This window comes from Periplaneta americana, chromosome 2, assembly GCF_040183065.1.
Source record: "Periplaneta americana isolate PAMFEO1 chromosome 2, P.americana_PAMFEO1_priV1, whole genome shotgun sequence".
Classification (NCBI taxonomy): Eukaryota; Metazoa; Arthropoda; class Insecta; order Blattodea; family Blattidae; genus Periplaneta; species Periplaneta americana.
The window spans coordinates 47,952,917-47,966,751 of NC_091118.1; the positions used below are offsets into that span (position 1 = coordinate 47,952,917).

At 35.2% G+C, this 13,835-nt stretch overlaps 1 protein-coding gene across 3 annotated transcripts in view; it reads left to right on the forward strand.

Annotated features, from left to right (window-relative positions):
• The window catches only part of LOC138693180 (gastrula zinc finger protein XlCGF57.1-like), a 36,410-nt gene extending 24,505 nt beyond the window's left edge, over window positions 1-11,905 (forward strand). For all 3 annotated transcript variants that reach the window (XM_069816930.1, XM_069816913.1, XM_069816923.1), the window contains exons 2-5: window positions 4,383-4,498; window positions 7,206-7,313; window positions 9,184-9,263; window positions 10,880-11,905. In XM_069816930.1, coding sequence (XP_069673031.1) covers window positions 4,388-4,498; window positions 7,206-7,313; window positions 9,184-9,263; window positions 10,880-11,873 — 1,293 coding nt within the window. In that variant the 5' untranslated portion in view covers window positions 4,383-4,387 and the 3' untranslated portion in view covers window positions 11,874-11,905. The remainder of the gene's footprint in view (window positions 1-4,382; window positions 4,499-7,205; window positions 7,314-9,183; window positions 9,264-10,879) is intronic.
• The last annotated feature ends 1,930 nt before the right edge of the window (window positions 11,906-13,835 follow it).

Here is a 13,835-nt window from a genome sequence, read left to right on the forward strand (position 1 = left end):
ACACACATTTTAAGCATGTAACGGTGAATACAACACAATGTGTGCCAAATTACTTTTAAATTTTTAGACTTTAAGTGAATGTGGTGAGATAGGCAGTTAGGTTGTGGCTAATTTCGTTTCGTGAATGTGGCAAAATATATTTATACCCTTGTGGTGAATTTCGGTGAAGTCCGGAGGGCCCAATTAGTCAAATCAACTCTACTCATCTCCACGCTGGGGCCTTCTGAGATTTTTTAATATGCGAGAGAGAGAGAGAGTGATGTGTGGAAAGCAACGGGAAGCTACCTCATTTATCCTTCGCAAGAAAATCTGCAAACATGGCATGATGAGTCTTTCCACGATAAAAGATTCCGGAAGTTGTGTTGGAAAGAGTGGGTGAAGAAAGAATGATGCTGAAACTGATCAGAAAGAGAAAAAGGAATTGGTTGGGTCACTGGCTGAGAAGAAACTGCCTACTGAAGGATGCACTGGAAGGAATGGTGAACGGGAGAAGAGTTTGAGGCAGAAGAAGATATCAGATGATAGACGACATTAAGATATATGTGGATCATATGCGGAGACTAAGATGAAGGCAGAAAATAGGAAAGATTGGAGAATGCTGGGTTTACAGTGAAAGACCTGCCCACGGACAGAACACTTATGTATGTGTGTGTGAAGTTTCAATACTTTTTTAAACTTATGTTTTAATTATGCAGCAACATGCCAGTCACCTTGAAGAAATGGTGCAGACGATCTCGATGGAAAGCATAAGCAGCGGTTCAATATAGACTGCTAAATAAACAATCTATAGGCCCCTATAATTCTACGTCCGACATAGTACATCCTCTGCAAATTCCAAAGACATCCGAACAACTTCCTGCCAACTTAACAGCGTAACTCAAATCCAAGGATAAAAAACTACATAGGTGCCGACTATTGCTTAGCATGTACTGTGAAATTATTTTACCATGCAAATGAAATGTATAATATCTCTGAATAATAATAATAATAATAATAATAATAATAATAATAATAATAATAATAATAATAATAATAATAATAATTCGGATCAGGCATGGGCAATATGTTCCTTCGCGGGCGTCGGGCGTCAGCCTGGGTAGCGTAGTCGGTATAGCGCTGGCCTTCTGTGCTCGAGGTTGCAGGTTCGATCCCGGCCCAGGTCAATGGCATTTAAGTGTTTAAATGCGATAGGCTCATGTCAGTAGATTTACTGGCATATAAAAGAACTCCTATGGGAGAAAATTTCGGCACACCGGCGACGCTGATATAACCTCGGCAGTTGCGATCGTCGTTATATATATATATATATATATATATATATATATATACAGGGTGTAACAACTTTAATGTTTAGAATTTCTGGAACATGTTCCCTGACACATTCTACGTCGATTAAACCTAAGATACCTATATCCAAAGTTCTATAGGTTTGGAGTATTTGTACCCCAAAGTTAAATATTTTGAGTTTAATTTTATCGCTGAATACTGAAAGAAGCAACACCAATTTCCGAAAGTGACATGTCTGTGTCATTATTTTTATTATTACCATATTACATTTTAATATCAACTACTTGTCAGTATGAAAGAAGCAGTGCAAAGTTGAAAAAAAAATGTCCTTAACATTCCAAACACTGTACTTCTTGCGGAAAATGTGATTAATTCTATCTCTGCTCCAAATGTCCTCCTTGAGCGGTAATACAGTTCTCGGCTCTACGCAGAAGTCAATTTGTGGCTGACTGAATAATACGAGGGCTGTTCTTTATTAATTCAGAAGCAGCAATGATTCTGTTTCACAACTGTTCACGTGTGTCAACTTCTGTTGCATACACCATTCTTTTCTTATCACAATACGGTTTATTTTTCCCACAACTGTTATTTTAAACTGTTGTCTGTTTCGTTTCCTTAACAACCTAAACAATTTTAATTTAATTTCTCTTAAAAGTAAAATTTCCTTCATTCACTGCTTTTCAAATGTTTCTTATGTATCTCTACTTAGTAATGCCATAAAATAGGCCTTGTATAAACGGTATAATGCTTGGAGCTGCAAGAAGTTCTATTTTTTCCAGCTCTGTTATCTCTGTAACCTCTCAATTTCGGATAAGGTATGTTAGGTTTAATCAACGTAGAACGTGATAGGGAACATGTTCCAGAAATTCTAAACATCAAAGTTGTTACACTCTGTATATATATATATATATATATATATATATATATATATATATATATATATATATATATCCACCCCTTCATTTCTCTCTCCACTGATGTTCTAGTTGTCTGCGTATACATACAAGCAGAGGTTGAACTCGGCACCATAGCGTTGTAATCAGGTGTATGTAAATTAGTGGAATATGGCGAATAACTAAGGTTTTCTTTTAATCTCCAAGAAGCATGGTAATAAGACTATTTTGTTGTAATGAATAAAGGTATAGCTCAGTGCCTCAGCTGTTCAGTTGAGATTTATATAAAACTTAACATCAGACGACACTTTCTATCTTGAACATAAGAGGGATTTTGGCAAACATGTACTTATAGGTAAGACTCTAAAATAGGATTGTTATAAATTGTTTATAATAATAAAATAGTTGTTACATGCGATAAAGCAATGTGTTATTTTAATTTAATTTATTGTGCAGGTAGAAATAGTGAGGAATTTTTCAAGAATCTACAGGAATAATTTGTTAATGGAAAAGCCAACCTACAGTCACTCATACCTGAAAATGCAGTGGATCAATTTATCATATTTCAAGCAAATTGGCGAGTTACAGAGTTCAATACCTTTTTTCAAGGTCAGGTAAACCCGGCAAGGAATTCTATGAATTATTACGTAATGACAAATCTCCTAACTTAAGTAATTTCGCAGCTAAGATGCTGGCAATCTTTGGATCCACATATGTCTGCGAACATGTTTTTCTAAAATGAACCTGATCAAAAATATTGCGCGTACACGTCTAACAGCCTATCATCTCGTAACTGCTTTACGTTTATGTAGTAATATTATTCATCCTAATATAGACAGACTCTTGACCAAACTGTATAGGCGATCTAGAGCTTATTTGTGATTATTTATGAGTTAAGCTATAGTGATCGTATTAATGCCTATACTACGTATTTGACTTGATTTGAAATGTTTAATGTAATCACAGTCTACTATATACAGTCACGAAGCTTGAGTTTTGAGGGTGCTAGAAACAATAGACTGTGACGGTACTATTTTGAATTGCCTGTAATGAGGCGATATTAGCGATCCTAGTGGTGAGCAGCTACCTAATGTTTGCATATTTATTACGTATTGAGCTTCACGACTGTATATACTAGACTGTGATGTAATTATATTTATATACATTCCTTGGCTGAAGAAAAGCCAAGTTCATGTAGCCTAGTTACCCGTTGATGTGAACACAGCAGCTACGTCCGAAATATTGTGAAAGGAGTGAACTGTATCATCTATACCTCGCCTCTCTTATGTCCGTACCTAATTTAAACTAATACTTCATATCGCTGTTCCGGAAAAATAACGACCTAAGTGCAACATAAAATGCTTTTCATGAGAAACAAAAAACATACTCTTATTTACAGTACGATTATTTAGTCCTGACAGTCGCCGAAAATGTGCGCCTGGGTCAGGCGAGTCCATTAAGTTACGCCAAGGGATGTTCAGGTTAGTCTGTCGTCTGCATTCAGAGCGATCGGATGTCATGCATGCGATATAGCGTTGTGTTTCCAGTACAACTAAGCTGTAATCCATTTCTTTACCGACCGCTCGCCCTTATCTCTATTCCGGAGTTCTCCCCACTGCTCCTATTATTTCTCCTCTTTCGCGTCGCTGAGCTATATATATATATATATATATATATATATATATATATATAAATGAAAAAAATATTACGGCAATCGAAATAAAGCACAATATTATAACTTTTTGGTTACTTTTAAATAGTACTAGTGAGATAGGGGGTGTTTTTAATATTCACCCTAATTTTGCAGTTGCGTCTTCTGAAACAGCGATATGGGAGCCATGCCTATGTAGTTCAACTCTTGTGGGACATGTGCCTTCTTACCACAATATAGCCGGCGCCAATGAAAATTACACCACTTACGTCATTTCGATTCCACATCACAGCACACACTATCGGAACTATTTACGTAATAATGTTAACGTAAAAACGGCACATGTACAACGACTTCACTTCAATATTAACGATTAATTTTAATTATGTTCCGATCATTTGCGCCACATAATTACATCATGGATTAAGTAGTCAAAATACTACATTGTCACCTCTGAATGGGAAAAATGTTTTTTTTTCTAAATAATTACTCTTTTTTTTTCTTCACGATCACTGAGCGATTACGTGATGTACGGTACCTCTGTGTTACAGCTGCAATGGATTTGATTAAAATAGAAGCTGATGACGATGATGATGAGATTATGCTCACTTACTATCCTGTTAAGGAGGAAGAAGATCCACTTGCTGTGGTGGTGTGTGAAGCTGAGGTGAGTCTTCAATCGAGACTAACAGCCAACATGTAATTTAAAAATCAGCTACTAATATTAATCAAAATAACATGCAGTTTATTGCATTCACCTGCAGATGCTGAACTAATGTTAGCGTATATCGTTATAGTCTGTGACTGTCTTTATTCTGCTTCCTACTTCATTTTGTTCTTTTCCTTATGGTATATTTCTTATGGAATTAAGAAGGGTCACGTGGTAGGCACTGACACTAGAGGTCGCACAGGTTGAAAAGGTCACACCATACATTTTATCACAGTGATTGAAATTTGGCTAATATTTTATTTATGTTTATTGTTTGTTTTGTTATATTTAATTCACTTTTTTTTTGCTATAATTATGAACTACAGTCAACTCTGGATATAGTGAACTCAGTTATAGTGAACATTCGGCTATAGTGAACCTAAATCGTTGGTCCCGACCTGCATACATTAAAAAGTACATTAATATTTCCGTTTATAGTGAACCCTCGCTTCAGTTTTAGTGAACTTAAAACTAGAACATTTTCCAAGAAAATGTAGGCCTAATTTTAAAATAGCCAAAATGGTGATTTAGGAAACCCTTTTTCCTTTAAACTTCCAAGAATATGTTCAAAACAAAATCTCAGACCTTCTACTCTTTAAGTGCATTGAAAAACAAAGGAATTATTCAATTTCCTGGCCAGCTTGAAACATGTTAAAGAGAATAGTGTACGCAGTGAGGGACAAAGGAAGGATTAGTTCTGACCCCTTTAAAAGAGGTTATTAGAAGAATAGGAAGAGAAAGTGTTTTATTTTGTAAAAGGGAGTAGAGTTATGACCAAAGGGTAAATACAAGAAGGATTACAGTATAATGGTCCTCAACCCTTCCTCCCACATCTTTGTAAAAGTGAACCCAGGGAAATTCCAGGGCTGGATACATAGTAGCATACCTGTAGTGGGGAGAGGTGCGAAATCGGTCAGTGCCTACTACCTACATGGCCAGATTAGATTCAAGTTTCGAATTGTGAATATCAGGATGTCGAAGTGTAAAATGTTTAAGTTTGAAGATAAATAGAACATTAGTGGTCTGTCCCAAACGGGCATTAATATTGTATGTATAGCATCGTCAGTAGTATAAAAACAACACTTCGGTTTTAGTGAACCTCGGCTATAATGAACGAAATATGTTGGTCCGCAGATGTTCATTATAACCGAAGTTGACTGTATATTTGTCCATTCTACAAGCTATTTTTAGGTAACATGAGTGTGAGAGTAATTATGGCGAAGAATGATTTAAAATAAACTCAGTGAGGCATATAGAAGTTAATCATTGCATAGTACTGAAGGACGTAAACGCTATTCCTTATCACTTTTCCCAATCCATGTTTTTCCATAGTAAATTTTCTTAAGTTATTTCTGCCAGTGAAAAAATTGCCAGTGAACAAATTTTTTTGCCAACAATTTTCCCCAATACCAGTTTTCTTAAAGTACTTATTTTCCCATTATCACATACATGGAGTATAAAATCCTTGTATTCCCCTAGTTCTGCTTGTATTCCTTTTGTTCTCTGTGTCGTCACAGTGTTCTGCTTGTATTGTTGTATTCCATGTGTGAGCAGCGATGTGACACTATTACTATTGTTATCTCAATCCTCATTATTCACCTCATTGTTTAATTTCACGTTGTTGCCGTATTTCCTTTTTCTTGGATTACTAAACATAGTGTTGAAGTGTCAATGGAATCCTCCAAATTTTACCAAAATTAGACCTAGAAAATTAGGGCTATTTTCAAGTGGGCTGTCTGTACCATCACGCCATTTTGTTGAATCTGTAGAGTGCCGTGATTTGCCATGATTGCATACACAACCTCGTTTCATTTCTCGCACCACCCTTGTGTAGTTCTATATGAAAATATGCAGCATAGTAAATATATGCACCTGTCGACAGGTGATCGTATCCACACATAGTTCTATGTAAAGATTTGCATAATAGTAAACTTGTGCACCTGTCGAGAATTTTCCAAAGTTTTTCCCCAACTGTAAGGCGAATGTGAGGTAATCACATAGCCAATCCTCAGATTCACGTCACCAAATACCATTTCTCTACCACCATTCCGCTGATAGGTAACGCCGTAGTTAATACAGCATTGTTAAATAACCAGTTAAAAACTACCAGTATTGCAAGTACCTATGCCATTATCAATATCGCCACCTTCATCATCTATACTAGCATCAATATTACCATAACATCACCATATCTTCTACTGTCATCTAACATTGTTAATACCACCTCCACCAAAACGATGATCGAGGTTGCCGGTTCGATCCCGGCCTTAATTGATGGCATTTAAGTATGTTTAAATGTGACAGGCTTATGTCAGCAAATTTACTGGCACGTAAAAGAACTCCTGTGGGACAAAATTTCAGTACACTGGCGATGCTGATATAACCTCAGCAGTTGCGAGCGTTGTTAAAAAACATAATTTACAATTTACACAACGATGATAATAATAACAATTACAATCATATTTAGTTCCCTGAAGAGTGCCATGAACATTATAATATCCTTGTGAACGATATTATGCTTACTGAAGAATAAGTAAGGTTTCCAGGTTGGCGAGTTTATTAATTTCATGTGATGTATTCAATGGCATTTTGACAGTCACGTTATGATCTCGGTGAATATTGCCCTACAACAATTGAATTTTGATATGTGGTACTAATTTTTCAGGGACAGGAAAGTAATTCCTTGTGGGAGAATGTTGACCAGATGAATGAAAATCTTGAAGGAAGTGACATACAAGAACTACCGAGCAATGATGTTAAAACAGAAGTTGAGGTGAGTGTTTATGTTTTGTGTTTTTTGTAGAATATATCTTAGGATAGTAATATTGACCTTAGTTGTGAACACTTTTAAGCTGGAAAAGCATATACATAATTGAAATCAGAACTGCAACAGAAATGTATGTGTTCTAGTATCACATACATTGTACAACATCAAGTGAAATAGTATTTATGCTGTATTATTTACACATTGAAATATTTTCTGAATTATATCATCGAAAATTGATTTGATACTGATGGGGACTTACACGTTTGAAGAAAACATCTATTGTTCATAATGGCAATTGCATTCCGGCCCCAGAACAATTTTTCCCTCGAAATTATTCAAATTAACTTTACAGGGAGTTATTCCTGAAAGCTTAATTTGCATAATACACGTCACTGTACGTAACAGAAAACCACAATTTAAAGTCACACAGAGTTAGTGTGCACTCAAATGTTGGTTGCTTGATGGTTGTCAGCCCACTTTGAGGTCTGTGGATATAGAGGGAAAAATTGGATCGGTGTCGGGTAGAGTTCCCGGGTAGCTCAGTTGGGAGAGCGTTGGTACGTTTAACCAAAGGTCCCGGGTTCGATACCCGGCCCCGGAACAATTATTTTTCCCTCGAAATTATTCAACTTATCATCTATGTTGTTGTTTAGTCAACCGTCCGAAGACAGATCTGAACCTCACAAGTGATACCAACAAGACAGCATTTATCAGGCAACTAGACCAGAAGGTAATGGGATAGTGTGGCCCGTTCTTTTCTCCCTCCATTGCATAAATCGCCGATTAGCTACATGTTATACTAATCAGATTGTTCTACCGCTGACACATATTGTCAAGTGAGATGTACTGCCTGATAATAGATGTACATATCAGCCAGAATCTTAATAAGAGACATTCATCTATGTTATGTGCTGAAATTCGTGACCTAGAAATTTATTACATGTGCTTAAGTGCACAACACACTAAATACAGTATTAGAAGGATTTTAAAATAAAATATAGGCATTCATAAATCTACGATTTGATTTGAAATCAATGCAAGGAAATTTAATTAAAAAACTTACTTTTAATTTAAAATAGTATAGCACGCACTTATTTAAAAACACTATGAATGTGCTATTCTATTATATAAACATTGTTATCCCTGTCAGTTCGCGAGACCATCTTGATATACTGAATGGGCATTGTTTAACAGGTGAGTGGTCAATTCTGTAACTATTGAAGTTTTGGGAAGAGGGGGCCAATTTGTAGATGATGACAAGTTTACCGCAAGCAAGAAAATTTTCTCCTGAACAAATCACTAACTAGTGTTCTCAGATTTCTTGAATGTCCGTACTTCAAATACTATTCTATTTCTTTTAAATTTTTTCTGTTGAATATCACCTGATATAGTTGTTTGCTGAAGAAAATGTAACAAAATAGAAAGTATAGCTTTCCTTGTCATATTAGTTGAATAAGTAAAATCAAGGCATATATTTTCCGTTATGATATTGATTTTCCGCCCATTTTCGCATTGGACAGTTTCTTCTATATGCGTAATCCTATATAGCTTTATAGCGGTAAATTCATGGGGCTAGGAAAATATTCTGTTATGGACGTGTTTTCATTTACTTCACGTTGTGTAGAGAGAGGTTTTATTTTAAATCGCTTTTGAGCAAGGAAATTACATTTATATACTTTGCGAGCTATGTAGTATTGTGTGACTGAGTTTCAAGTATTACACTAATTGGACTCTCAATCATTTACTGGATAATTTTGAAGCCTTAAAAATGGAAGTGCTTACATTTTAATTTACATTGAAATTTATAGTTATATTGCACATTCTTGATCTTAGAACTAGTTGTAGTTATTAATGCAGAATTTAAAATTTTCCATAGTGGAGTGGATTCTACAATATTACTGGAGTACCAGAGGAAATTGAGAAGATACCAGAAATAGAGCGTGGAACACTTGAGGAGTGAGTATTATATTTGACGAATCAAAAAGAAATTATGTCTCAATAAATGTCACTATAAAAATAAATACATAAATATTGTAATAAGTAAAATTCAAAGAGGAAATGCTATACATTCACAATATTACGTATTTTGTATACTACTATAATTTAATATATAATTTTATATTGGCCTACAGTACTATATTTTTTGTAAAATAATTTGTGCCATGTTTTATATTGTTTCATTATTTTGAAAAAGAATACTTCAACTTGATTGTAGAAAATAGTAAATATTCTATAACATCAAGTAATTAAGATAGATACAGTGCTTACAGTGAAGAACATAGGTTGAAGAAGTCTGTTTTTTCCACTTAGTTTTGCAAAATACTGCATCTCTAAAGCATTATCAGTTCTCCTTCGAAGTTAAATTCACAGCAACATTAGCTTTCTTTATGACATCATCAATTTTTTATAACATGAACCAGGAATAAACAAATTCCTGGTGCCAGATTGCCTTGGTGCCTAAAAATGTTTATGTGGTGCTTTCAGTTTCTTATTGAGTTCATAATTTTTTAAGACTTAAATTTCTTTTGTCGCTATGATTATAGTCGCGTCGCTGTTATTTTCGGCGTGACTCCTCCTCTTTGCTTACGCCTTAGGATGTGAAGGCTCTATAAATTGTAGGTAGATAGTATCGTTCGCCATTTTTGTTCTTTCGTTGCCGAGCTACCAGACGAAGAATCTATTTGCCGCAGCATTAAACATTATCATGTCGCAGCTCCTATGATAATAAATCAAACGCACCATAATTTAGCAAATAATTGAACGGCAAATAACGTCCTCGTGTGCTTTCTGCGAACGCAACGAGATCCAAAATGGCAGGCGATTATATTAAGTATTTATCTGGCCTTAGAAAGTGCATAATGTCATCAGCAGCCAATGACAAGACGCACGCGTTTAAATGGAGCCGACCTGCAACGTGATTGGCTGCTGGAATTAAGAGCGATGGGACTATAATACGTACTGTACGTGGTCGACAATTTAAGTATAGAAAGTTGCACCAGATTATGGCAAAACGGTTAAGTCTGTATATTTGAGACCCTACTGAATATCATTCATTCAGTGTTATCATTTTAATGTATTCTTAAAATTGCTGGTATTTCAAATAAAATAATAGTCTAAGGCTCTGGATATTAATGTTCTATCATTCTCCTTGCTTTCCACTAATATTTTGTAAGTTGTGATAATTCATTTCCTTCTACTCTGATAATTGCTGATCATTCTCAAAAGTGTAGTTTGTCCATAGTAGATGTTGGATTATTACTTCGCACATATTGTGGAGATGAGTATATGACTATTCTGAGCAGGTGTGGACCCATTCAATCATGTCTCGTTGCCAGCCTAAAAGCTGCCATTGCTTCCTTTCGTGGGCTAGTTTATTTCATCTAAAGCACAATGTGCAGGGATCGAAATATAAGTGCTGTATATCAAATTAGAAAATTTAAGTATTTCTTTCATTTTGCAGTTGGTCTTTGGGTTTATATTGCATTTATTTCCTGCAGTATTGTAATACTAATTTATAGCTCAATATTTATTTTAAACCGATAATTCTTTTGACATGACTATCCTTTTTTCAGGTGCTTTTTGTGTGGAACTAAAGAAAATAATATACTCATTGGAAATGAAATAAAATATTTAAAATGCATCACCTGTGGAAAGGAATACATAAGGGAAGAACATTTTGCTGCACACACTTCTTCAATTAACATTAGATTCAGGTGTGATACATGTGGAAAAGCATTCTCAACGAAAGGGAACCTCCTTCGTCACATAAAGGCTCATTCTGGAGAAAAGTCTGTTAAATGTCCTATTTGCGGAAAGGGCTTTATTGATAGTAGAAATCTATCTTCTCATATAAGAATTCACACTGGAGAAAAACCTTTCAAATGCGACTGTTGTGGTAAGAGTTTTACAGAACACAGTGGCCTTGTGAGACACCGTCGGACTCATTCACGTGAAAGGCCATTCGAATGTGATGCATGTAGTGCTCGATTTTCTGAACGTGGAAGCTTGATCAAACATGAACGTACTCATACTGGCGAAAAACCTTTCACTTGTGAGACTTGTGGCGTTGGATTTGCCGAACGTGGAAGCTTGATAAAGCATGAACGCACACATACAGGAGATAAGCCTTACAAGTGTGTTATATGTAGTAAAGGTTTTGCTCAAAGCGGCCATCTTAGAAGCCACACACGTATTCACACAGGGGAGAGACCATTCATTTGTCGTTTCTGTGGATCAGGATTTATTGAACGTGGTAGCCTCGCGAAGCATATACGAATTCATACTGGTGAGCGACCCTATAAATGCGTACATTGCGGAATGGGATTTATTGAGCGTGGAAGTCTCATACGACATGTTCGTACTCATACTGGTGAGAAACCATACACATGTGATTATTGTGGATCGTGCTTTGCTGAACGTGGTAGTTTAAAGAACCATATACGTATTCATTTAGGTGAAAAACCGTTTCAGTGTCATTATTGTGGAATGAGATTTACAGAAAGAGGAAGTAAAATTAGACATGAACATCGTATGCACACTGGGAAGAGACGTTACAAGTATGAGTAATAGTTTTGTATGACGAGGACAAGCTATATTTTAGTGTAATCTTAAAATACAGATTATCATCTAGTGTTGTGATTTGCTCTTTTATCATCGTTCCTTTACTGTTCTGTTACTGTTGTAGTCTGTATTAGTTTCTCTGGTTAAAGAGTAACGTTAAATAATAATAAGCTATAATATAATATATTTTGCAATTGTCATACTAACAATTGGTGTAATATTTTTTATATTTCCTAAGTATTTATAAATTTTTATATAAACAATATTCTTCTTGTTTTTCCTGTAGATAGTAAGGTAACATCCTCCCGAATGTTCTCTAATCTCGTCCTGGTGACGTATTCTTATTACAGCATTTTTCACCTTATGTTGGTGATGAAAGGAAATACGTGGTCATAGTATATCATGTATAGTATAATTATATGCTATGCTATTGCATACAAAGTAACTCTTTGCTAATAGATTTATTGATTACAGCTGAAGAAACATTTATGTTGTATATCTTAACATTCTTTAGGAAGTCTTGTTGGTTATGGTTACGTTTTTATGAAATTAATCCATGTTGAAAGCAAATGGTTTTCATCTCAGTAGCTTTCATTAAATATGTTTGTTGCATAAAATAGTCTGCCTAAATTTAGAGCCCAAGTTAGAGAAGATGAGCTGTAGGGGAGAGTTTTTAGAGAACTTTTTCTGATGGAGGACATTCTGATTTGATTGCCATGAAGTGCGTGTTTCACTTTATTCACTTCTATGACAATTGAATATAAATAAAAACAGTTAAAAAAAATATGCGAGGTCTGTGTAGTTTTTTTGTTCAAAGGCAAGGACCTTAATTAGCCCTTATTGGCGTCGACTCTACAAGTGTGGTCATAGATGTTGCTTGTATCGCGAAGTGTAGCCTACTTAGTTTGTCAGAGATTATCCGAAAAGCAATGGGTCTTTAAGGCACTTGTAATGAATGAGTGGATGATGACGATAATGATAATAATGATAATAATAATAATAATAATAATAATAATAATAATAATAATAATAATAATAACCACAGGGGAACCAGTGTCGTGAGGGATAATTCTTTGTTGCCTTGACCATGGGCTTCCCGAACACAATTTACAAATGTAAATTGGAGTGGGATTTGAATCCCTGTCCCCTGGCCTATAAGTCCAACACGCTAGCACTGAGCTGTTTTTGAAAATTACTTCCTCTTAAAGTTGGTACTCTAATTGGAGTCATGAGGAAAAGAAGAAACCAAGATTATAATGATACCAGATGAATATATTAGTTAATCTGATACACTAGGAATAAATGTACAAAAAAGATAAGAAACGTGGAGCAATATGGCACTCTGTCCTGCCAGAATTTATAGTGTCTATTTGCATAGAACAATTTTCAGAAGTATTATACCGAAAACAAATATTTACAGTTTCATATTTAGGTGAGAGCAGGAAACAAATACAGAATAAGTGAAATACTGCAGAACTATAGAGTTTCATGCCATAGTGTTGCTGTCTAAGCCCTCATGCCTGACACATGTTATGGGATATGCGTTGGTTTGGGTCTTCTTGAGGAAAGATATTTTTTCGACCAGTCTAATGTGTCAGTGTTTCCCAAATTTTTTATGTTGCCCCTCTTCCCATACTTCATTTTAGTGCGGTGCCCCGGCCTAAGAAGTAGAGTAGAACAGTGATTCTCAACCAGGGGACCATGGTTCTGTGGGGGACAAAAAAGCAGTTAAAGGATGAAATGGGTAAAATTATATTTTCTACAATTTTTAGGCCAGAGACTTTATTTTTTCTATACAGCAACCTTTTGTTAGTAGTATTAGTGTCCACAAGCTTCATCAGTATCAATTTAATACTTTTTTAGTTATTACGATATTTTTTTTTAATTTTTTAAGTTTCTCAAAATGTAACTTACATATTCCCACAAATTATAAATTACAGTTTTGAAAACAAATTATAAGCCTACAGC